The sequence below is a fragment of the Parasteatoda tepidariorum genome, chromosome X1, assembly GCF_043381705.1.
Source record: "Parasteatoda tepidariorum isolate YZ-2023 chromosome X1, CAS_Ptep_4.0, whole genome shotgun sequence".
NCBI classification, from domain to species: Eukaryota; Metazoa; Arthropoda; class Arachnida; order Araneae; family Theridiidae; genus Parasteatoda; species Parasteatoda tepidariorum.
Window position 1 is genome coordinate 70,723,633 of NC_092214.1, and position 26,341 is coordinate 70,749,973.

General features: G+C 28.7%; 1 protein-coding gene across 1 annotated transcript in view; it reads left to right on the plus strand.

Annotated features, from left to right (window-relative positions):
- LOC107455455 (HECT, UBA and WWE domain containing E3 ubiquitin protein ligase 1) overlaps positions 1 to 22,601 on the plus strand; it is a gene marked incomplete in the record, with an annotated part of 276,027 nt that extends 253,426 nt beyond the window's left edge. Inside the window, 8 exon segments of the mRNA XM_071187934.1 lie at positions 7,497 to 7,707; positions 9,991 to 10,172; positions 12,903 to 13,178; positions 14,423 to 14,693; positions 15,843 to 15,948; positions 17,711 to 18,010; positions 19,511 to 19,701; positions 22,412 to 22,601. Coding sequence (XP_071044035.1) covers positions 7,497 to 7,707; positions 9,991 to 10,172; positions 12,903 to 13,178; positions 14,423 to 14,693; positions 15,843 to 15,948; positions 17,711 to 18,010; positions 19,511 to 19,701; positions 22,412 to 22,514 — 1,640 coding nt within the window.
- Between the last annotated feature and the right edge of the window lie 3,740 nt (positions 22,602 to 26,341).

A 26,341-nucleotide genomic window follows, 5' to 3' on the forward strand; every position in this document is an offset into this window, starting at 1 on the left:
TTTTGTGCAAAATTTTTCTGCACATGCATTTGAATATAAATTTCTGAGATTTTAAATCTGTTATTTTACCTTAATTTTAATTAAAAAATATTTTAAAACCTGCTGATTACCTATAGTTTAATTAAATTTCAATGTAATGCATGGCAACTGTACGTAGTTTTGAAGTTTATATATTTTTTTGGCAAACTTTAGTTTTTGACATTTTTGACGGTTTAAACCAGTATTATACCCTTGTCATGTCAAAAACCACTTTTTGACGTCAAAAACCCAACCCTGTATCTTTATAATTTGAAAAAAATGAATAAAAAAAATAATATGCATAGTTGGAGTTGGTAATAAATTGTCAATCACGAAAAATATTTTATCTCAATTTAAACAAAAATCACAAAGAATAATATATCCTACATATTCTCTATGAGCTGCTATGGCTCATTAGTTAAGGCACTGAACTGTCATTGTGATGAATTAGGGTTCTATCCCCAGTAACAGTTTAAAGCCCACTAAACTTCAGGTCAATGGCTACCAGCTTGTGTTGGAAGTAAATGCTGCTTGTGCAAAATACTGACGACATTACAACAGTTCTGCATGTCGCAAGGTTGTGAATTGTAGAGTTTTAGTAACATCTTAATAACCCCCACCCCCTGCTGGTCTACAATTGGCTCTTGCAGGAATGCCTTTTTATATATTCTCTATAATGTTTTGTTTCTCAGCCAGCTGTAAGAGAAGCACATGCAGTTTTGTGTTGGAAGTATTACTAATGGTCTTGCCACAACATCTACCAAATTACAATATTTAATTATATCCATCTTCAAAAACCGTCTCATACATTTCGTTCAATTTTAGAAGAAAGAGAAATTTATCTTTGTGTGAAAAGTTTTATAGAATTGTTGCCATATTCTGTTACAAACTTTTTCTCTTTCTTTGCATTTGATTGTCAGGTGAGATAAAAACAAAAGTGGGGTTGAATTATCGAAAACTAGACTTAACAATGAAGCTTATTAACAGTTTTTTATTATAAGCAAATGCATACCAGTTTAACTTGAGATATAAACTGATTTCTGATGATTTAATCCCTACTTAGCTCTTCGTAACCTTAATAATGAGTGGCAATATGTTTTGGAAACATATTTTCTCATTTTAATGCAATCATTTCTCATTTTATTTCCTGGTGCACATGGGAACTCTTTGGTAAATTTAGAAATATTGGAATTACATTGTGAAAGTAGCAGACATATTTATTTTTGAATAAAATTTAAAAATTTGTGGACAAAGTTCACTTATGAAGTAATTATCTCTCTCAGCTCTACATCAGCTTTTGTGGACCCTGTAAAAACGCTTTCCTCATTGGATCTACCTTTCTCTTTTTCTCCTTTTCTATTAGCAGGGCCCGCACTAAGAACTTCCAATTAGCCAAATATCATAAGTATTGACCAAATTTCGAAAATATTAAAGGCAAAACTTAACAATTTTTTTTAATTAATTTTTTCCCCATTGATAACTTCAAATCAGAATACAAATTTACTATAAATTAAACTATTTTATAAAATGCAAATTCAAATCAAGAGTCATTTTGTTGTTGGGGAGGAATAAATGAGCAATGACTGGGTGGTAGGATGAAAAATGTACATGTTTTATCGTCTTTGAGAAAATAAATTAGAATCTAATTTTTTTAATCTTCTTAGACTAGAACAGTAATATAAGGATAAACCTAAAGCAACATTTGCTGTTTTTTTTTAATTGACTTTCGTTTAACTATATTTCATTTTAAATAAAATGTTTCACTAAAGTTTTATTTTTTAACAAAAGAATTTTTACTGTCATGTTGTAATTTTTCATAAAAAATAGTCGCTGTTGAAGATAAATTATTTGAATAATTTAAATCTGATTTAAGAGTTTTTGTACTACTCACGGAGATTTATTTTATTGAAATTTGGGCTAAGGTTGAAAACATTAATTGGCAGTCAAGTGCAGGTGGTTATATTATATCTATCATTAAAAAGTGATTACCTATATAGATAAAATCAAATTTCTTATTTTAGCAACCATTTTAGTTTTTAAATTTTAGAATAAGTTTATTTTCATGAACAATATGCTATTGTCACGAAAAAAATTTTTCTGCAGGAGTAGTAGGATGGTAATATGCATCTAGCTACCACGTAATCTGCTTTATTGACACGAACCATAGGAAAGAGTTGCCATGTGATATTGCGTAATTCGGTAACGAACAGCCGCGAATCTGTATTTTTAATGCTTACACAATATCTCTTGTTGCTTAGATTATTTGAACTCAATATAATTCTTACTAGTTATGCCATGTATCTAATGGAAATTACTTTAATCGAACAAAAAATACAAAATTTGTTGAGAAAAATTCATAGTGATGTAATTTCAGGATCTAGGGGAATCTATATTTTTCTTGTTGGTAGAAAAAATTGTTCTCAAATATTTTTGTCAAAATGCAATTTATTTCGATGAATTTATGATTTTATCACATACAGCAATGTGGCAAATTCTTACCGCATGCCCTGATTGAAAAAATATAACATTGCAAGATAAACAATCAACATCTGATCTGTTTTTACTATCTTAATGGGAAGCATTAGGATTTAAGTTTGTTTTTTTAAAATTATTTTGTTATATTGGTCCTTCAAACACTTCCTTTTGATTTTTGATTATTTCATTTTGAAGTTTACCTTTTTGTTTCTTGAGTAACTGCAAAACAATTTTCTCTTTAGAGATGAAATTTTTTTTAAATGTTCCATTTCCTTTTCTTTATCTGATATTCTAAATTGGCTTTATATAGTGTGGTAGTACCCGGTCATACTACAACTTGCTGAACCCAGTCTTACCCCGAGAGCGAAGGTTATTGAAACAAAGCAGAACAATGATATTACTGGTCTTAATCTTTTTGTAGAGTCATGTTAGTCATGACTCTTGTACCTCTCAATTTACGAAGCAGATACCTTTTGACCAAATATTTTGCTAAACTCATCAGTTATGTTGACCACTAGCACGGAACCTCTAGTTATGTGCGCAACTGGAAAAACAATCGTCGCCTTAAGAGAGAGCCCGCTTAGTCGCGCTGAAAGCGAGGGTTGGCTACACAATAAAGTAGAATATGTCTCTTTGGCAGGTTGCATGGATGTTGCTACGTTGTTCCACGGACGCTTCTTTTTTAGAACTAATTTATGCTCATATACCAACAAGGGCTTACAGCACCCAGAGTATCTCAGACAGCTTGCTCTGGAAGCTAAACTATTAGGAAACTAAATTCCAAATGATGCTTTACAGATCTACACTGACAGTAGAATGAGTGCTGGTGCTGTATCTGGTAGTGGAATATTCATCTTAAGGGACTGGCATCAAGATATGCATCAAAAATCCTGATTTTTGCTCCGCTTTTAGGTCAGAGCTAATAGCTATAAAGGAAGCTGTGAAATTTTGCATTGCGCACAATGTCGATTTAGATGTATGGATTCTGAGTGACAGCCGTAGCTCCACACAGCACCTGTCTGAATGGTGGAGGCATGGTGACAGAACGACACTAAATGTTGTCCAGCTTCTAAATTGCTTGAGTCACAACATTAGGATTTTCTTTCAGTGGGTACCGTCACACGTGAATGTCTACAAGAATGAAATTGCTGATGGCCTCACCCGTGAAGGCAGCCATAGAGATACTACTGGCGATGACCTTCTTACTTTCTCAGAACCTGGACAAGGCAAGATATTGGTTCCTGTTGGAAAAAAGCTCCTGTGCATGTTTGGTATGGAGGAGGCCGACCTGGTCTTGCTCTGATCAGGGCAAGCAATAGGCATGTCCAAACGGCGCTTGCCAGACTTAGAAGCGGACACACTCGATCCCAACGTCACATTGCAATACCAGTGCTAAGGAACCAGTCTGCTCCTGCCCACATCCTATCGTGTATTGGCTGCCAGAAGAGCCACCTGGTCTCCAACCCTGCTGCAATTGTACATGGCTTTGGGAGCTTTTTGGATGAGTTCATAGACTTGATTTAATGCTTCTGTTGGTCCAGTGGGCATAAGCAGCAACAACAATCTTTTTGTTTTGTATGAACACTTAGTAACCATACAATAAACTGAGTAAAAATATTTTTTTCTAACTGCAATGAGCAACAAATAAGGTTATCTTAAAAAAAAAAAATCTAGAGTTTACACATTAAAACAAACTGATCTACAGGAGTTCAACAAAAATATGCCAATTTTACAGCTCCTTCTTCTTACCAAATAAAATATGATTCAGAGTTTGCATGATTGGAAAACCAAAACGAGTTTCGCCAAAATCAAGGTACCTGGTTTTGGCGAAGTTAGGGATTTCAGCCCATTTCTGAAATCCCTAACTTCTCTAAATTAAGCTTTGAAATACAAATTTCGAGAAGTACCGTATTTTTCGGCGCAAGCGCCGCACATCGATAAAATTGAAATTTTTAAAAAAAAAGTTATAGTAAGCGCCGCAATGGCGCTAAACCGGGCATATCAGCATCCTTTTAGAAGAGTCCTTTAAATTACTATTTTGAATATCTGTATAATAAAAAATTAAATTTTTGTATGCATTTCATAAAGTAAAGTTTTAATTTCTAAATTATTGCTGGCAGAGTTTAGTGCGTTGTGGAAAATGCCCAGCAAGCATAATGAAAAAGTCATCNAATTTATTATATGAAAGATTTTAAAATAAAAAGATTTTAAAATTTATTACCGTTAACAATTTGAGGAAAAACTAATACATAATAACGAAACAGCTAATAATAACGAAATAACAAACAAGAATAATAAATAACTAAACAAGCCCCAAAAAAATTCTGAAGGAATGAGAGAAGAGGAAATAAGTTTCACTTTCACAATCTTAGGGGGTGGAATTTTAGTGGGTAGAATGCCCTCTCCTTCAATGGAAATAACCCAATCTGACTCACCTTAGAAAGAGAAGAAAATGTTTAAAAGAGGGGTGTACCCCACCTCCTCCACGTGTCATTTCTACTGGAGCTGTTTAGGAGAAATCAATCAGTTATATTTTAAAAGGGTTGGGGAGAAGAAAAGGGTATGGGACCCCTAATCCAGCATTCCAAAATTTGGCACTTAATCTGATCTAATCTTTTTTTTAAATTTTTTTTTTAAAGAAATTTATATTGATAAGACAAAAAAAATCAGCTATATTCTTTTTATTTGGAATTTTATTCTGTTGAAGTAACTTACTTTATTTTATCTTTTAAAAATAAAAAAGAAGCTTGAAAAAAAAATCTGTGTCAAAGGAAACATCTGTTTCTTATCAGTTTAAAATAAATTGAGAAGTAAAAACATCTGCATTTCCAATGAACAAAATAAAGAAATGCAAGTTGGAAAAAACTGATCAATCCTGACAGCTGGGCTTGTGCTTTACTGATTTGCCCCCAAATTTCCCTCCTCTGTTTGACCATAAATTGGCTACACCCAGTTGACATTGAAACTACCATGTAGACAACAAAATGAATTCTATCCCTTTTGCGGTTTTTTATTCGATTTATAAATTTTTTATTTTGCCGCTTTTTATTAGTTATTAACTGCTAATTTTTTTTTTTTGTTAATAGTTAGCTTGTTTTTTTTTCGTGTTAATAGTTAGCTTGATTTTTTTCGTGTTAATAGTTGTTTGCTTGTTTCTTTTATTTTTAACGTTATTAGTTTTTCGCTTGTTTTTTGTTGTTATTCATTGTTAGTTTCTTAGCATTAATTGTTACATTTTTTTTATTTTTTTTGTAGTTCCTTGTTAGCTTTTTTTTTTCTGCGAGGTAAGCGTCTTTTGTTAAAACAAAATGTTATCTAAAGGAAAAAACGAGAACTATGATCTCGCTCCAAAGAAGAAACTATTATTTCTTCTTTATAGGATTCAAAATATTTCTTCTTGATTATATTATATAGATTATTATTTTGATTAGTAAAATTTCTTAAGATGGGCCAGTTTTAAATTCACCCCATCATAATCTACGATCGAAACTTGACTAAATTTATCGGTTTTTCTGAAATTAACAATGGAATTGAATTATAGTAATATTAGGGGGCCATATTGGAATTTCCGAAAGAGATCCAAAGTTCGGCATTTCGTCAGTCCCGTGAGTGTCGGATTTAGGGTCCTATTATTTCCTTTTCTGTTCGCTCAAATTACAATTGCCGATGTTCTGCAGCAGATCGCGATACGGGCGAATATTTCGTCGACTTCTTTATAAATTTTTTTTAATAGTCTTTCTCTCAGAAAATTATTTAATCTTAAACAACTTTCCTTGAAAAATTTTTTGCTACTAAAAAATATTTCGTCGGAAGCGCCGCATGTAGGAAGAAAACAACTTTTTTTTTCGATAGTGACGCGGCTCTTCCGCCGAAAAATACGGTACCTAATATAAATTTTATTGTTGCATTTGTTTTTATTTATTTTGAAACATATTTCAGGGTTAGAACAGTTGTGCAAATTGGACATAGCTCTAACAATTGCAAATAGCTCCAAAATAAAATGTTTGCTCTATCAATAAACGCTGTGGTTTTACGATAGAATTGTCACATATAGAGGGCTTCAAAAAGTAGTTTCTAATATTCAAAAAACATGCAGAAATAACAATGCATTTAAAATATTGGAATTAGAAAAGAAAGTTGAATCGGCTGATCGTAGCATGGAATCACTTTGAAATCATGCTCATCAGAAAGTGATTTTTGAATAAATCGTTAGTCGTTATTCTAAACCATGTGGATTTACCACGAATTTTGTGAAAATGTGATATCTTAACTACAAAATTTGCGTGTAAACAATATTGTATTATATATGTTGCAATTTGAAAAACTATATTAAAATGCCCAAAATGCTGTAAGTAACTCTTGAAAAAACAATGATCATCAAACAGCATAAATTTTTGATGGAATTGCCATAAATCAAGTGTGTAAAAAAGTGAAAACCGAATTAGAAACTAGCGTGTCATAATGACATTGTATTAAAAATATCGGAATTTAAAAACCACATGGATATCACTGAAAAACGATATATAACTAGAGAAAAATCGATTGAAAACCGTGGATTTGTGAGGAAATCTACAAGAGTTGACAGATTCATTTTCTTTTTAAAATATATTAAAAATGCGTATTAAAATACTATTTTAGCTATTTTTTAGATTTTATTTCTGCAGGAAACCCATTTGAGTAAATTTTTTCAGTTATTATTTAATTAGATAATTCTTTGTGTTTCTGTTACATCCTTTCTATTTACTGAGGCATTTTCTTCTGAGCTCTGTTAAAAATGATATGAAATGCAAATTGATAATTTGGAGCAATAAATGCAAACACTTTATTACACCTAATATAAAAAATCATTAGCTCCAATATCCAACTTTACTTGCTCCAAAACATCTTTTTTCTGCTTCAGAACAGTTATGTTGCTGCTCCATCCATAATATTTATATCTGTATAACATTAATTGCTGAAAAATATCAATTTCATGAATTTTAATCTATTGTTGTTGTTTTTAGGTGATTTAGCATCTTCCAAATCTTCTTCCGAGAAAGACTTGAAGTGTCTTCACCTGAGCAGCGAACTATTGTTGGATGACCTCTGGGTTGCACTAAGTGATTGTTTAAAAGAACTAGCTGAAACTCCTGACCATCATGCCGTATTAGTTTTGCAGCCAGCTGTTGAGGCATTTTTCTTAGTTCATGCTTCATCAGAAAAAGATAATAAGAAGTAAGTATCCTCCAGAAGCTAAGTCAAACAAAAAAGCTTACATTTTAAAAGTTTAAACATATATATTCTAATATTACCCATTAACCCAGTTACAGAAATTTTCAGCATGGTAGATAATGTCACAGATTATTAGTACAGAATATAATAATTATAATATAATAATTACAGAATATATATACAGGGTATCCGCGCACCTGGAAAGTCATGAATTTCAGTATTGAGCAAAATTTGTCATGAAATGTCATGATTTTTGCAATTTTTTTGAAAAAATCATGGATTTAGGTCTCCCAGTGTTGCAAGTGCTGCACCAATTGCGCCGATCCGTGCCAATTGTGAAAACCTGCGCCTACATGCTCCAAATTGAAGTAGTAGGCTTAAATTGCGCCGCTCTGTGCCGAAAGGGATATTTTCTCCTGGGTATCGCCAGGTCACAATTTTGTGGCAACCCAGCTACTGGCATGTGGGGGGTTGCTCTGGATTCAGTGGGAAGGATTCTTGCACTCTCATGTGCAACTCTGCTTCATTTTGCAAGATATTCTCAATTTCATTTTTCACTCTCTGAATTGGAACCGAGACTTCCCACGAGTTTTTGGGGACCAGCTAAACATTGCCCAATTTTAATAGCAAAAGAAAATTTTACTTCTCTTGTTAATTTTATCGTTATTGAAGTGCAATTGTCTTCGTCAATGGCAAGCTAATGGCCTTCTTGCTCTATTCTATTTATAGAATAGTACTCATAATCTTGGAAGTTACTTGGGGACCATTTACTAAGTACATGTTTTCATGTTGATCCTCAGAGCAGTCAAGAATCACAAAGCCTCAAAATTTCCATCTCCCTTTTATTCATTTAATTAATAAAGATAGAATTAATTAAGTTTCTTAAACGTAAATTTTTATCTGAGGGACCATCCACTAATTGCAAATTGTTTGTAAACATTTTTTTATACTTTATTACTTTTCTTTTACTAATATTTTTTTTTACTTATTGCATTTTATTATTGTGTTATTACTTTCAAAATTTTCAGTGCTCTTATTTTGTTTTAGGAAAATACTTAATAATATTTAGAGGCAAGATTTTAAATAAGTATGAAGAGAGGGGCTTTCAATATTTTAAATGCAGCAAAAAATCTGACGTTTTTCAGATTTGTCATTCAAAAATACTTTAATTCATCTCATAAAGATTTGATTTAAAACAATTGATATAAATTTTTTTAATTATTATAGATTTGTTAAATATTATGAGTGTAGGGACAATATAATAATTTACTTCTGACAAAAAATTTTTAGCTTCAATACTCATTATATTTGCATTTTAAAATTATCTAATTTTTTTAATTATTTCATTAATGGAATACTGTACTAGGTAATCAATTTTAATTAAAAAAATTTAGGGGCCATTCACTAAATAACATTAGTAATATAAATTTATTAAAATTTGCTTAATTCTTTACATATTTTTTTAAATTCGGTATGATCAATATTAATCTTGTTAATGTTTTGTTGAATATACTACTATAAATAACATTTATTTAAATTTTAAGAAAAAATATACTCAATAACCTTTAATAGTTAAATTAATTAGAATTTTAAATTACCTTTTACAGAATTAAATAAAGTAATTATTAATTTAAAAAATAGTATGAGCCACTCAATATTGAATTTATTTAAATTGCTTTTGCCAAAAGTTCATTTTTAACAAATATTTCGACTATATTAGATAAATTTTTAGGTCTTTTCCAAACTGAACTACTTGATATTGTATCAAAATTTTGCTATTGTAAAATCACCTAAACTCAATATCAAAAACCATCCATTTGATGCAGCAACCTGAAACTCAATCACATCCATTGGATACTTTTAAATCGTCGGTTTATTTAACCAATTTTTTCTTAAATCAATGCCCAGGAAGAAAATACTAGAAACTTCTAGGTTATAAGCATTTTGGTTACTCAAAAAAAATTTTCTGTGCTATGTGTATTAACTATATTTTTTTTATATGAAAATGAAGTTATTCCTTGTTTGCAATTTTCTATAATCATCATGTCTTGAATTTGCTATCTGGTTTGCAAGACTTATGAAATTTTCAATGGTAGAGTTTTTTTAAATATTAAAAGGTTTTCTCTTACATCATTGTTTGATGTACAATAACTTAGAAATGATTACAATTTAGTTAATAGATATGAAAAATGGTTGCTGTCCTGTGACACTTCGACTTTGTAGGTAATTAATTTCTAAAGATTGAAAGAAAAACAAAGTGTTAAGGTTCTTTTATATATTTTTTAGGAAAGATAATAAAAGAGATACTCAAGAAAGTGAAATTTCTCATTTACAAGATATTCCTCCCATATCACCTTTATCCTCAATGAATTTCCAGGGAGAAAATAATTCAATAACTTCTAATGTTTCTGATTCAGCATCTACAGCTAATATGTCAATGGATACTGTGAAATTCTTAAAGTTTGCTGGTATGCTTTTTTCTATTTCAAAATGTTAAAATTGGTGGCTTATAATTTATAGTACAGTAAAGCTTGACTATCTAGAATGCATGAGAAGTAATCAAATTTTGGATATGTGAATGTTCCAGTTGTTAGAGTGCTAAAAATTTTTATTTTCTGAAAAATAATGTTGCTCCTAAAAAGAAAACAATCACCTATTATAAGGAATTTATTACAATAAGGGAGGAAACTATAATAATCCATAAATTATTAAAGTTGGTTTTAAATTTTAAAAAAAAAAGAACTAAAATTGCAAATTGGGTAAAAAGCACTAGAAAAGAGCATAAAATCTCACCGTCTGTTTTTATTAATCAATGTCGTAATATGTCGTGCTTCACATTACAATATTTACCTGAAAAACTGCTGCACCATGATACAACCAAAAAAAAATAAGTGGTATATCAGTTTCCTGATTGTTAAGCTCTGGATTGTCTAGCTTTTACTATATATTTTTGTAAGAAAATGTAAATATTTGTTTCATTTTTAAGTGCATCTGTGGTCTAAGTTTTTTCAAACTTGATTCTTATCTGTGCATGTAGCATACATTTTTATTATGAATGTTATTACATTTATTGTTTCATTTTTATATGAAATAAGCCTGCTTGGTTATTATATATAATATCTTAGGCATATAATATGATTGAAATTTTATAATTTTTTTGTGGCAAAAACTATATAAAAACTATGTGCAGACAAAAATTTGAAAATAAACCTGCTTACTTTCATTTCACTCTGTCTTCTACCCATTAATAGTGTTCTCTCGTTTAATTAGACATGTGTTGTTCTGGGATCTTGTGTCTATCTAACTTGATTAAATTTAAGTAAAATATTTGTTTTCTTGAGCTAAATTTGCATTGTAAAGCAGAATATTGGATTTTTCAGTTCAAATGCTCAAGCTTCTATCAAAAATAACTAATAAACAAAAGACAAAATCAACTCTATATAGTAAGCAAGACTAAAATGTACTTAACATGTCTTTGAAATCATTGGTTGTCATCAAATGTTATCTAGATTGCATTTTCTTACACTTAAGTTAATGGAAATATATTATTAAAGTGAACTGTAAGTTTATTTAAGTTACTCAAAGATGTAAATTAAACAATGATTTATTTTAAATTATGTATCGGGAGTACAAATTAGTTCGGTCCGTTTTTGTGTGGTCAAGAATGCATTTATTTCAGAACAAAATGAATGAACAGATTAATCAAAGTATTGTCCATCGCTGGCTACTACTTTTTCCTACCTATCAGGCAATTTTCGAATTCCATCTCGAAAAAATGTCTTGTCTTTTGAGACGATCCAAGTTAGGGGCCAATTTTCGATTTCTGCGAAAGAAGTGAACCGATGACCTGCCAAATCGTGCTGCATCTGTCGGAACAGCCAGTAATCAGAAGGAGCAATGTCCGTCGAATACAGCGGCTGCGGTAAAATATCCCACTTGAGTGTTTCCAAAAAAAATTTGCGACATGTGACCGAGCTTTATCATGCAGAAGAATAACTTTGTCATGCCTTTGTTCGTATTCCGACCGTTTTTCTGGTAATGCAAGTATCAAACTAATCACTTGTAGCCTATACCAATCGCCCGTAATGGAATTGACAAGTTGTAGCAGCAGCTCATAGTATACTACACCCTTTTGGTCCAACCAGATACACCGCATGACCTTCGAGTCATGAATATTCGGCTTTGGTGTTGATGTTGAGGTCAATGGCAGCAATTGACCGGGCATAGTGTGGTATTTTTTCTTCTTGGGGTTGTCGTAGAATATCCATTTCTCATCCTTAGTCACAATCCAATGTAAAAAAACCTTTCTTTGTTGCCTTTGAATCAGCTGCTCGCTAGTGAAAAATTGCCTTTCAACGTCGCTCGGTTTCAGTTCATAAGGCACCCAATTGCCTTGCTTGTGATTTCAATCGTACGGAAACGGCTTGTTGCGTAACTCCCAAGGATTCTGCAAGCTCCTTTTGTGTTTTACTCGAATCTTCATCGCGTAATGCCTCCAATTCTTTGTCTTCGAACTTTTTTTGGCTGTCTAGAGCGAAGCTTGTCTTCAACTCTGAAATCATCATTCTTGAAACGTCAAAACCATTCCCTACATGATTCATCAGTTGGAGCATTGTCACCATAAACTTCTACAAGCATTCAATGCGCTTCAGCTGCACTTTTCTTCCAATTAAAGCAAAAACATAAACCCCCCACAAATGCTGCTTAGTTATCACAAAATTTGACACATTCAACCAAGTTAGAAACAGGGTGTTTGTATGAAACTCGAAGCAATATAAACTGAATATTATTGACACATGTCTAGCCTCTCTGAAACCAGCTGTCACTATGAAACATTCATAACAGCCAGAGCCATCTTTTGAAACTAATTTGTACTCCCAATATGTAAATTTAAGGAAAATGGAAATCCTAAACATTTAAAACCGTTGAATTTATCATAGTTTAAATTATCTTTTCATTGTTATGCATTTTACTGTATTCCAACGAAAAATCTTGTTTTCTTGTTTTTGTTATGTATAGTTTTTTTGATAATCAGCATTTTTTATAAGAAAAAACTGAGTAATTAATAACTTAGTTTGAGTTTAGCTTATAGTATAATTTTTTAACTGACCTAATGATTTTTAATATCTTAATGGTTCTATTTATGACCTAGTTCTAGTGTTCCTAAATCATCTTAAGTGCATTTTTTCCCCCTTCAGAAACACACAGGACTGTTCTAAATCAAATTCTTCGACAGTCAACAACTCCTTTAGTTGATGGCCCTTTCTCTGTGTTAGTTGATCATACAAGAGTTCTTGATTTCGATGTGAAACGGCGTTATTTTAGGCAAGAGCTTGAACGAATGGATGAAGGATCACGGAGGGAAGATTTAGCTGTACATGTAAGGAGAGAGCATGTTTTTGAAGATTCATTTAGAGAATTGCATCGTAGGACTCCTGAGGAATGGAAAAACAGATTTTATATTGTTTTTGAAGGTATAATTTATATTCTGAGTCTTCAACTGTTTTTCACATTAGGATCAGTTAAGTGAAAAAAAAATTTTAGGACCAAAAACATTTTTAGATTCTTAGCTGACTTATACCTAAATAATGCTACTTAGACATAACTTATCATATTTGCTTGCTTGTGTTCCCTGTGGCAGAATTGTGATGACACAGTGACATTGTCGCAGAACATTACTGAGTTCTTGCAGAAAGATTTTTCTTTTGGGAAGTAAAAAAAAACTTTGGTTTTCTTTTCTGTAGAAACTTTCGAACGATTTTTTCTTTTCTTCAGTATTATGTTCGAAAGATGCTTTTCTCACTCATTGGAGTGGGAAAAAATACTTGTAATTTTTCTGTTCTCATTTGGGAATAATGAAAAATAAGAGTCATAAAGTAAAAAGTTTAGGCTTTAATTTCTGCAGAATTTTTTTTCTATTTTTTTATGCAATTATTATTATTGATTTCTACATAGCTTTTAGAATCAAATATTTTTAATACTGTTATTTATTACAGCAACTGAATCGCAAATCGGATCTTTTTTCAGTAGTTACTGCTACGGATTTCACGTTTTTTTTTAATGTGATGATGATTTACAGATGACTGAAAGAAATATTCAGTGGTTTTCCCCCCTGCAAAACGCAAGAATATTGACCTATTAGAATTTAAAAAAATATTACATATTCAATTAAAAAAGTTTTTTTCTTTGAAGGTGACGTTTCTGTTACTTTAAATTAGTAACATGTATATTTGTTACTTTTAAAAGTTATCTTGCAGTAAGATATTAGTAGAGAGGTATGTTGCGAAAAGCCCGAAACAATTCTGCCACTGGGCTTGTGTTATGGATATGTATTTGTTCCGTAAAAGAAAATGCTTATTTCAAATTTTTAACTACAATTCTACTTCATGAAAAAATCTTTTTATTTTACACTTTTAATATCTTTGTTCAATTTTGCTTTTATGAATTATTAAAAATTAATAATTGAAACATTAAAAATGAAAGACATTTATGGTCATATTTTGTAAAGAACATTAGTCCTGTTTTGATTTTAATTTGTCAGTTTAATGCACTGAAATAAATAAATAAATATTAAAATCTCTTTTTTTTATGCTTGAACTGTTAGTTAATTAAAATATTATAATTTTTGAAAGCCAGTTTTAGTAGCTCTTTTCAGTGAAAAAACATGTCTATATGTATGCATATAATTTTGCCTAATTTATTATTAAAATAAATGCAGGTGAAGAAGGTCAAGATGCTGGTGGCCTGTTACGAGAATGGTACACAATTATATCACGAGAAATATTTAATCCTATGTATGCTCTTTTCACCACATCCCCTGGAGATCGAGTGACATATATGATAAATTCATCTTCTCACTGCAATTCAAACCATTTGAGTTACTTCAAATTTGTTGGACGTGTTATAGCCAAAGCAGTTTATGACAACAAATTATTGGAATCCTATTTTACTCGATCATTTTATAAGCATATATTGGGAAAGAATGTAAAGTAAGCATTACTTGTATTAATAATTTAACTTAGTTAAATCTATTGTGAATATGCCTTTTTATTACTTTTTATATGAAGTCAAAGTATAGAAACAAATTGAGTATAGAAGTTGACTTCAGAATAAAACTTTTCAACTCAATAGCGAAATTGTGTTTAAAACTTCGGAAAAAATTTAATTATTTTTATTCTATAAATGTTCATCAATATAAATGTGTACAACCAATTGAAAAACCTGATACATTTTTACTTATATTTATAATTTAGTGATTATGAGACCTACCGACGATCTTGCATAGTACCTAAAGACTCTGGTAAGATTCTTAGGGTTGAGGCTGAACCATTGTAATACCTAACTTTAAGAACCCTGTCTTTATATTTTGTGTAAGAAATACCTTACAGTTAGCTTTTAAATTCTATACAGCTTGTAAATCAGTTAAAAGTAACAGTAATGCTAGTAAAAAGTAATTTATAACTTATCTTAACCCCTTCCTTCTCGCTCCCGTGAAAATGACGGGGTGAGATTTCGCCCGCTATTTCTCGCTCCTGTGATATTGATGGGCTGGAGTGTTCAGTAGTAACGTGCCAATAAGAATAAAACTAATTCATTTCTTTTGCCCTGAAAACATTTTATTTATCACTTTACACACCTGATGGCAGTACCAGGATATTTTTAAGGTAATTGTAGACGGTCAGCTTATTTTAAACTAATTGCAGCACTAATCAAATACGTAATACAAATACAAAAGCCAAAAAAATTGGCACTTTCATGACGGTTTTCTTGAAAATTAACCGATCGTTAAGGGGTTAATATTTTATTTTGTAGAAAAAAGAAATTTTTTTAAGTAAAGAAAAAGATGCTAGTTATAGAATTATCTTTTTCTCAAATAAGCACTCTTTGAAATTTTCAATTTTAAACCTGATTTTGAATAAAATAAGACATTTTGGGCAATTTTTAAATATTAAATTATACCATGGTAATAGATAAAGAGCTTTGAAAAATATGAAAGTCAATTATAAAATGTTTGTTATAGAAATTCTGAATATAGTTTTTTTTATATATATTTAAGTATTTAGTCTTCGAAAGACTATAAAAATCTTATATTTTGTTTTTAAAAAATTATATTTATTAATTAGTTCTGTTTGTTCTAGGTACACTGATATGGAGAGTGAAGATTATTCATTTTATCAAGGACTAGTCTTTTTGTTAGAACACGGTGTAAATGAATTAGGCTATGAACTAACATTTAGTGTTGAAGTATGTATGCTATTTTTTCAAATGTTTTCTTTATCAAAGTTATGACACAAACTCAATATCAGTTGCTAGTTACATAACTTTAAAGCTAATGTTACCTAAAAATGTTTTTATTTTTATTTAAATCAAAATGTAAAACAAGAATGTTTTCTGTACCAGTGCAATCTACTGGAAATCAATATTTCTAAAGCTTTGTCATTAGTAATAAAAATTTGTATTCATTAAAATAACTTTCCTTTAGCTCTGTAGCAGTTTTTCAAAGCAAATATGCTTGTAGGTCTTTAAATAAACTTAACATTTGCAATAAATTAGTTAGCCCCATGGCAGAATTGCAGCGACATTGTCCCAGAAAGTTAGAGTTCTTCCAGAAAGATTTGGTTTTCTTTTCTGCGGAAATTTCCAAAAAAATGTTTTTCTTTAAAATTATATTTAAAAGATGCCTTTTTCGCGCATTGGAGGGAAAGAAATGTTTGCAGTTTTTCTATTCTTATTTAAGAAGAATGCAATATAAAGAATAATGAAGTGAAATATTTCCTTTCTGCAGAAATGTTTGAAGGGTTTTTTTTCTCCATAATTATATTCAAAATATGCCTTTTTCGCACATCTGAGGGAAAAGTGATGTTCATGATTTTTCGATTCTTATTTTGGAATAATGAAAAATAAAGAATAATGAAGAAAAAAATCTTGGTTTTCTTTTCTACCGAGCTTTTCAAAAGATTTTTTATTCTCTAGAATTATTATATAGCGACGTATATTATATTACAAAACTTATACTTCATTATTTAAAAGATTCTTTTCATGTGCATCGAAGGGAAAAAATGCTGGAGATATTTTCAACTCTTATTTAAAAATAAATTCTACAATGATTGGTATCAGCTAAAATTTCTATTAGAAAAATATAAGGGAAAAATAAAAAGAAATCACAAAAGGTGAAAAGAGTTCCGTTGCAGAAATTATGTTCTTTCATTCATATATATATATATTCAAGTACACCATATTTCACATTTTAATAAAAATTTTACTGTAAGGGGGGGGGGAGTTTTTTACAAATTCAGATTTGTAGCAAAATAATGTCTTACTTTTTTTTGTTTTGTTGAAATAAAATCAATCCAAAAATTTTTTAAAAAATTACGCACATGAAAATTTCAGCACAGCTTTATTTCCACACAGTTTTTGAAATTCCATATTTTTAATACACTTTTATTTATTTCAACAACCGAATCTTCAAACGAAGCACACATTTAGTTCCCCCATTATGAAGGGTCCAATTTGCGTGATTTCGTCGTCCATCATTTTTTCGATAGTTACTGTTACAGATTGCACGATTTTTAATTATAATAATTTTTTGAGGTGATGATCATTTACAAAATGCGTAAAAGGAAATAATTAGTGTTTTCCTTCAACAAAATATGAGAATATCGCCTATGATATTAGAAATTAAAAAATATTGCTTATTCATTGAAATTAGGTACATATATATTTGTTATTATTAAAAGTATCTTGCAGAAAAATATTAGTGCTGGAGAGGTTTGTTGCAGAAAGCCAAAAAAATTCTACCGCAGGACAAATTAGTAGTTTTAGCATGTAAGATTGCCTGTATCTCCAGCAGTGTTGTTAGCTAGAAATGAGTTGACTTATGTTCTTCTTTTCCCTGTACACTTTTATGTGTTCATTTAACATAGAGTAGTCGCTGCTTTTTAATTATAAACTTTGGAATTTTTAAAAATTCAACATTGGTGAGACAACTAATTATTTTTGTTTTTAGGTTCAAGAATTCGGTGTTACAGAAATACGAGATTTAAAACCTAATGGTAGAAATCTCCCTGTGACTGAAGAAAGTAAGAATGAATATGTTAAATTAGTTTGTCAAGAGAAAATGACTGGTGCAATCAGAAAACAATTAAAAGCCTTTTTAGAAGGTTTCTATGAAATTATTCCAAAAAGACTTATATCAATATTTAATGAACAGGAGTTAGAGCTTTTAATATCAGGGCTGCCAAATATAGATATTGATGACTTAAAAGCTAATAGTGAATATCACAAGTATCAGACAACATCTTTACAAGTAATTATTTTTTTTGTATTTATGATTAAAAGCATGTATCTTTTTTTCTTACTACTATAATTGCTTGTGCTAAAAATTTACTTTACTTTTATAGAATTTTTGTTGATTAAAACAAAAAATCTGGTAATGTTTTATTAACATAAAATGTACGTGTTCTTTTCTGCGATAATTATGTTGATATTTTGTACATGATATCTTGCTTTTATATGTATATCTTTTATATAAGCTTTTTGTTGTATGAATCAATTTTTATAAAAAAACATTTTTTTGTCATTTTGAATATTTTTCTAAGTAATTCCACATTGAAAATGCTGGAAAAAATAATTTTATTTGGAAATAATAAAAAATTTACATTAGAGGGATATATTATGACAGTGGCAGGTTTGGATTTTTTTTCATTTGAGATTAAATTTTTAAGTAATGTTTTAATTGATAAAAAAAATTTGCTGTATTTAAGAGAACAAAGAAAGAACGCTTTCAATATCTAGTTTTACAGTCATTTCATTAAAACTTGTTTTATAGATATATATATTCTTTTTTGAAGACTGAAAACAATAAAAAGTAACAATATTCTACTACTTAATAAGTTGAATGAAAATTAAAAAGTAATAATGAACAAGTTGATAATTATTTAAAATATTAGTTTATTTGAAAATTTTTCAATCCAAACATTTATTAGTCTTTAACATTGTTTCAATAAATTATATGTTTGTTTGAAGATTTAAAAAAAAAAGACTTGCAATAAATTATGTTCATAATCATATTCTGCTATAATTGCAAATCTATATCGATTTTTAATATTGTTAATATAAATATACAATTACATAACAAGTGTGGATTGTCTGGAAAAACTTTTATTCGTAATTTATATTTATTTTTAGTTATTTATATTTTTTTTATTTATAATTATATCTAATTAGTAAACTATATCAAATTAGTATATAACTTTAAAAATGTCATTTTTAAATTGTAAAAAAAAGTACATTATTCAAATATTTTTACTTTAAGTAGCAATGTACACAAGAACAATGTAAGCTGACCCATGTCATGCAAAGCTGTTTCTCACAAAGTTAATTTTTCACAAAGTTAAAGTCACAAAGTTCACAAAGTTAAAGAGCAATTATCTATTATGTTTTATTTAGATGTACTTGCTTTTATAATTACAACAGTATCAGTCCCTGTAGCTATTTTTTGATTATATATGATTTCTTTGTTCAAGTCATTTTCCCTCTAGTGACACATGTGACATTTTGTCAGAAACAATCATTTAATTTTTAAAAAATGTTGAAATTAAATTGCTGAATTGCACAAGTTTGAAACTAGTTTAAAAGGAACTGTCCTAATTTGAATGGTAGCGAGAACAATATTTTAAAACGTTGTTTAAAAAAAAAAAAAACTAGCCCTTGGCATTAAAAACAAGTACTTTTATTTGTGCCAGAACACAAAATAAACATTTCTTACATTATTTCTGACGCTAAAAATTATTTTAAATGTTTGCAGATTCAATGGTTCTGGCGAGCCTTGCGTTCTTTTGATCAAGCAGATAGAGCAAACTTCTTGCAATTTGTGACTGGTACATCTAAAGTTCCTCTTCAAGGCTTTGCTGCTTTAGAAGGAATGAATGGTACACAAAAATTCCAAATTCACAGAGATGACCGCTCAACAGATAGACTTCCTTCTGCACATACATGGTAATGTATATTTTTTTTTTTAATTTAACATGTATTTTAAAAGATCAGTTTGTATATATAAACTGAGTTTATGATATTATTTTCACCAAACTTTTTACCAAAATTTAAAATTTTTAACTTTAATTCTCTCCTTCAAAATGTAACAATGTGAACAAGGTTTTCTTCGTTTCTGTTTGAGCCTTATTTTTAGGTAATTAATGTTTCCTAAGCAGTAAAAATATAAATGGTGAAAATAAATGAAAAAATAATGTTAACAAGTTTTGGTTTTAGTTCCAGCAAATAAAAACTTAGAGACATTTTACATTTGTGTAGTCTGATAATTAGAGTTAGTCTTTTTAGATTTGCAGTTGTTTTTATATAGGAGTTTTTATGAAAATGTAGAGAGATATGTCAGCAAAGTCCAAATCACTATTGTAGTCCCTTGGCTTTAAAAATCGTTAATTTGTTGAAGCATTAATAGTATGTGTATGTTTTAATGTTTGTTACAAAAAATTCTCTGTTACACATCATAGGTCTTAAATTAAAAAAGAAATAACTTTTGTTCTAATGATTAGATTATTACAAACTAAATGCCTATCTTAAGGGTTCAAAAAGTGATCTAAATATAATTTCAATCGTTGAATTAGTTGGAATATCAGCAATTGACTGTATTGTTGGGTTGATCATTTTAGTCTCAATGAGTATTATACTATCATTACACACAGAGTGTGTAACTCTATTATTGAGCACATTTATGTAACTAATTATATCTTTTAAAAACCTATCCAGTCTCACTTTCATTTATATTTTTTTTGTCATCAGTGCAATTTGAGTAGATAACTAATTTTTAAAAAGTTTTAGCAATTAATTTCTATTCTCTTAACATCTTAAAACATTTATTACATATTTCAAGCTATCAATAAAATTATCAAAATTGTCTGCAATAAAATTATTGAAAATTTTAATTAATTTTTGTTTTTGTTTAATATCTTGAAAATTTTAGGCTTAAAAAAATGAACAATTTTAGTTTGAGAGATTGGGTTGATTTAAATTTTTTTCTGCCGTATTAATATATAGTTCTTAATAAGTATAAATTAGTATATAATAAAATTAAATGGAAATTTATGTTAGTCTAAATGAGACAATTAACAAAATACTAATTTAACTATAAAAATGCCTCCATGTATAAAAACGGGCACAAAAAGAACTTTCTGTGAATAAATCTACCTTTTTTCTCAACAAAGTTGAAATTTTGGCGATCAAAATATGGAGAGTTAGTCGCTATCAAGAAAGATATGATGAAAGTTGCAGCCATGGTGAATTGTTATCAGATTATTATTTTTTTATCTTTGTTTTAAGGGCAAGACTGCTGTTTTACACCTTGTAAACAAGGCAGGCAGTGGTCATTTTCTAAGTATTTGGAGAACGGTTGCTATTATTCGCCAGTTTAAAAAGGGGAAAACCCATACTTGTTGGCAGTTTGTGACTGTATCCCTTATCTGCATTTAAATTCTTAGGCTTCAGTTCTATTTGGGGAAAAATGACCACATTTCAAAGAATAAAGCTGGATTTAGAAGAAATAAAAGTACCACTAAACTGGTTATTCATATCCCTCACAAAGTGTGAGATAGTGTTGGTCTGAAACAAACACTCAGGCTTATTTGTGGATTTTAAATACATTCTTGATAGGGAATGGAGAACCATGTTATTTAAAAAGTTACAAAACCTGGGCGTTAATGGGTCTCTATAACTGGATTCGATCTTTACTCAGACAATGATTTATTAGAGTTGGGGAGGGGATAATGTGAAGCTCCGTTATAAACAAACAAGGCAGGACTCTTAATGTTAAGTTCTTTCTAGTGAAATGTAATGATGTACTTTAGGAGCTTGGTGTTGCGTTGAAGATCTATATTTTGCTAATGCAGATGACCTTGTTATGTGGTCAAATATCAAAAATTGTGAGATATAATTAAATAAAGTGCCGGTCAAGTTTACTGAATTGGATCAGAGGACAGACTTTTATAATTGACAGCATCTCCTTATTTGCTCTAGATAAAAAGATGTTGACACTGGAGATACTTCTCCGGTTAGCATTTCACATTTATGCTAACAGTGTAGGAAGGACCAATTGGCCCGGCTGGACGTTGGATAAAAAAAAACACAGATTTGTTTTGAAATTAAATAGAAATAGATTAAAATACAAATTTATTTACATGCATTTAATTTAATAATTTTTTTTTTTCAATTCAGCCACGTAAGTTCATTCTTTTCAATCATCCTATTCCACATAAAAAAAACTGTTTATTATACAATTATCTGATTTTGACCTTCTGAGTTTTTTTATGAGTTATTGAGATTTAGCATAATATCTAGACATCATTTTAAAGCAAATTACGTTGTGACCCGAAAGTTAAAAAAGATTGCTTGCATGTAAAGTTTTGAAAAGTAAAAAGGGCTTTGGTTTTTGAAATATGCATCTAAGCATGTAATGGAGAGTTCAAGTAAAAATGCATACTCAGTTTAAAAAGAAGTAGCGGACTGCCTATTATGTCTGTTCACCACTTTATAAGGCAAAGTTAAGATTACATTTAAATTTTGTTTTTCTTTTTTTCTATTCAATTACGTTATGATATACTTAATAAAAATGTTTTTACTTAAATATCATGAATCAAAATGGTAAAAAGGTTTGTTTCCTTTAAACTATTTTTTACATCGTATGTTTTTTTTCCAGCTTCAATCAGCTTGATCTTCCTGCTTATGAGACTTACGATAAGCTCCGGTCCATGTTACTGAAAGCCATCCATGAATGTTCAGAAGGATTTGGGTTTGCTTAATTTTTCAGGAAGGGGAAGCTCTTCAAATTAGAAACTTGTGTATTTTTAAGGCATTGAATATCTTAGGTTAAAATGTCACTATAAAAATTTTCAATTCTTAAGTTTTCAAGGCAAATTATCATTTTTAAAACTTTCTTGAAGCCTAATTTGAAATGATAAAAATCTTAACTTCTCTGCTTATTTGTGAAAGATTGGATCTGGTAATTTAATTCCTCCATTTAATATATCAATAAATAAGTAAATTATTTTTTCCAAAGTGCATTTTATACTAGTTACAATGTCATTTTTATACACAAGTCTTTATTCCTTTTGGTGCCTATGTGATATGAGTACTTGCCAATCTGTTGATTATTGTACTCTAAATAGCCACTTAGTACTATCACAATTTATTCGCTGTAATTATACTTATAGAACATTTAAACAATATGAATGGCTGAACTAAATGTACAGATATCTGCTTAAAGTTTCCTATGATAACTAGCATGTAAATTTCAACTTATTTTGAATTTCAGACAAACCAGAAAGTGTTTTATACTTGTAACTATATTTCAAAAGTGAACTTCATTTGTAAAGAAATTTGTGTGGCTTAAGAAAGGAAAGAAATATTTTATTGATAGAAATTTTAATGTCAGTTCTTAAGGGCAGGTTTCTGTTGTATATTTTTAATATGTTAAGCAATGTCATTTTTATATATTTGTAAATTTCTTTTTCAGTGAATTTTTCGGAGAACTAACAGTATTTATGCACACCTAATTTATATCTATATATTAATCCTATCAAATATCTATCTGGAGTTAAAAGTCAAATGACTATATCATATCTTTAACAAAATTATATTTCATGTGCATTGTTAAAAAATACTATAGTTTTAATTTTACATTTGTAACTTCTTTCTTCAGATTTAATTTTGTTTCAGCATAATTTATTTTTTCTTAAAGAAAAATATGATTAATTAAAAGTTGATTGAATATTTTATATTCTTAAAACAAATATTTTCAATTTTAGCAAAAATGTTTTTCCTCTTTCTTTTTTTTTCTTTTTTTTTTTTTTTTTTTTTTTTTTTTTTTGTAATTGATCACATTTATTCAAACCTACTTTATTCATTTTTGAAATATATATTCTCTCTTTAAGTTTAAAGTGATCTAAATATTTTAAATTTTTAGTAAAATATATTTCGTATTTTTTAATTTGTATGGTAATTGGTGATAGCATTTGTGTTCTAAGCTATATGGTTTTAAAATTTTGTAAATGTCTCATGTAATTCACCATACTTATATCAACTAAATTTATTAATCTCTAACAAATGAAAAAAAAATCCTCGAAGTTAAAAACAGAATATTAAATTTTTATAAGATAATTTTCATTTAATGTTTTTAAATTAATATAAGAATTGGTGTTAGTGTTTATAAAAAGAAATCTGGTTTTTAAATTTTTTGTAAATTTCTTGAATTAATTATTTTTTTCTTGTTATTAACTGTATTTATATAAAATCAGGTTATCTGAGTGTTAGTAAAACTAAAAATTTATCCTAAAGTCAAAAACAAATTGAATATTTAATTTGACTTGATTGATTACCTTAAATGTAGTTTTTAATTGTCTTTTCTGTTAAGCAATATCATCAATAAATCTGTTTAAGCAATATGGTTTTTAAATTTTATGTTCCATTTCATTGAATTTTTTTTTTTAGTTAACTATATTATTCTCACCTAATTTATTCATATGTAACTAAAACAACTGAAGATGTCTCTAAAATGATAATTTGTTGATAAGAATATTTGTTAATTAGAACATTTAAAATTTGTAATTTATCTTAGTAAAATATATTTCATTTGATTTTTTTTTATAAATTAGAATGCCTATTATTTATCTTAAAGAAATTTTATATATATATAAATACTTTAAGGTTGTTAGTGTTTATGTCAACCTTATTTATTTCTGTGCACAAAAAATAAAAATCCTTAAAATTATAATTGATTTGAATATAGTGGGACCCCAATTTAAAGAATTCATTGGGGCTGAAACTTTTATTTGTTAAATCGTGTCTATTCATATTATTGGGGGACAAAACATTTCTGCCCTTATTCTAATAGGAAACTACATAAAAATACCCATAATCTTAAATTTTGTACCCATAATTATGTTTGATTCTATTATGCGAAAATTAAAAGTGCAAGGAATAATTATGCTCTAGTTAATTTGAAATTTTAAAATTTTTTATTGAGTAATGTTTAAATTTTCCAAAATTTCTCACTCTAGAAAGTTTTATTTCGATTTGAGAATAACTCTGCTGTAATAGGTATGTTTACGCTTTCCTCATGTGAAAAATCACAAAAAGTAATAGTTTTAATGGTAGTTTTACTATTTTTTTTACATCATTATTGTTTAAATAAATCAACTATTCTATTGACACAAATTGCACAGTTAGAGGCAGTTTGTCATTACTTGTGACACAATTGTTAATTTTAACTGTTTCAGATACGATGAATAATTTAGTCATTTACAGAGCAATCTAATATTTTTCTAACTCAAACTAATAATAAAAAAAAAATTGAAGCTTTTGCAATAATTAAGGTTTAAATAATTTGAATTTAAATAAATCAACTATTCTATTGACACAGATTGCACAGTTAGAGACAGTTTGTCATCACATGTGACACAATTCAAACTAACAATAAAAAAAATTTTTTGAAGCTTTTGCAATAATTAAGGTTTAAATAATTTGAATTTAAATAAATCAACAATTCTATTGACATAAGTTGCACAGTTAGAGACAGTTTGTCATCATATGTGACACAATTGTTAATTTTACCTGTTTCAGATATGATGAATAATTTAGTCATTTGCAGAGCAATCTAATATTTTTCTAACTCAAACTAACAATAAAATAAAAAATTTTGAAGCTTTTGCAATATTTAAGGTTTGTTACTTCATTTATTAAAATGGTTGAAAAAGAAAAATTCATAATTTCGCAAACTTTTGTAAATATGGATTTGTTATTTTAAGACCCGACTGATTTTTGAAGAGCTATATATATTTAACATGATTTTTTAAAATTTCATGAAAAAGAATTTCAACATGAAATTTCAAATCTATTTAAAAAGTAACTGACCAGTTTAAAGTCCAGTTTAATCTTTTTTCCACCTGTCTTTGAAGATTTTTTTTTCTTAAATTAAAAATGCTTTTGTAAGTATAGTTCAGAGTGTTCTGATAATCCTTACCTTTATGGTAAAATGTCAAGTTTTAAAAGTGAACATGCATCATGTATAGACTCATTTTATATTTGAACATAAATATCATTTTTATTTTCAATGTTGCTCATTAGTGTAATAAGTAAATCTATTTTTTTATAATTTATTACTTACAATACAACATTTGTGACTTTTAAACATAAAGGTAAGGAAATTATTATTTTTAGAGTTGCTCTCAATTTCATTACATCTCTGACTATGCTAATGTATATTTGTAAGTATCTTTACGAATGCATATAAATACTTAAAACTTTTTTCTAAAGAAGCAGATGTATAAATCGACATTCAGTACCATTCAAAATTCTATAAATTAAATTTCTTATTTCAATAAATTAGAGCAATAAATTGATTTTGCTCTGTGTAATGATTTGTAGTGTACATAATCTGCTAAGTCTTATTAGTTTCTTATTTTAGTTAAAAATGGTGTGTGCAATGTCTGTTATTGGTAGAATAGTATTTTCCCCCTTTCCTATTATATGTGATGTAATAAAAGATAATACTTATATTTTATGTGAAGTACTTCAATAAAAACTTTTTAGCACTTCACATGCTGAGATTTTCTTGTGCAAGAATATTTTA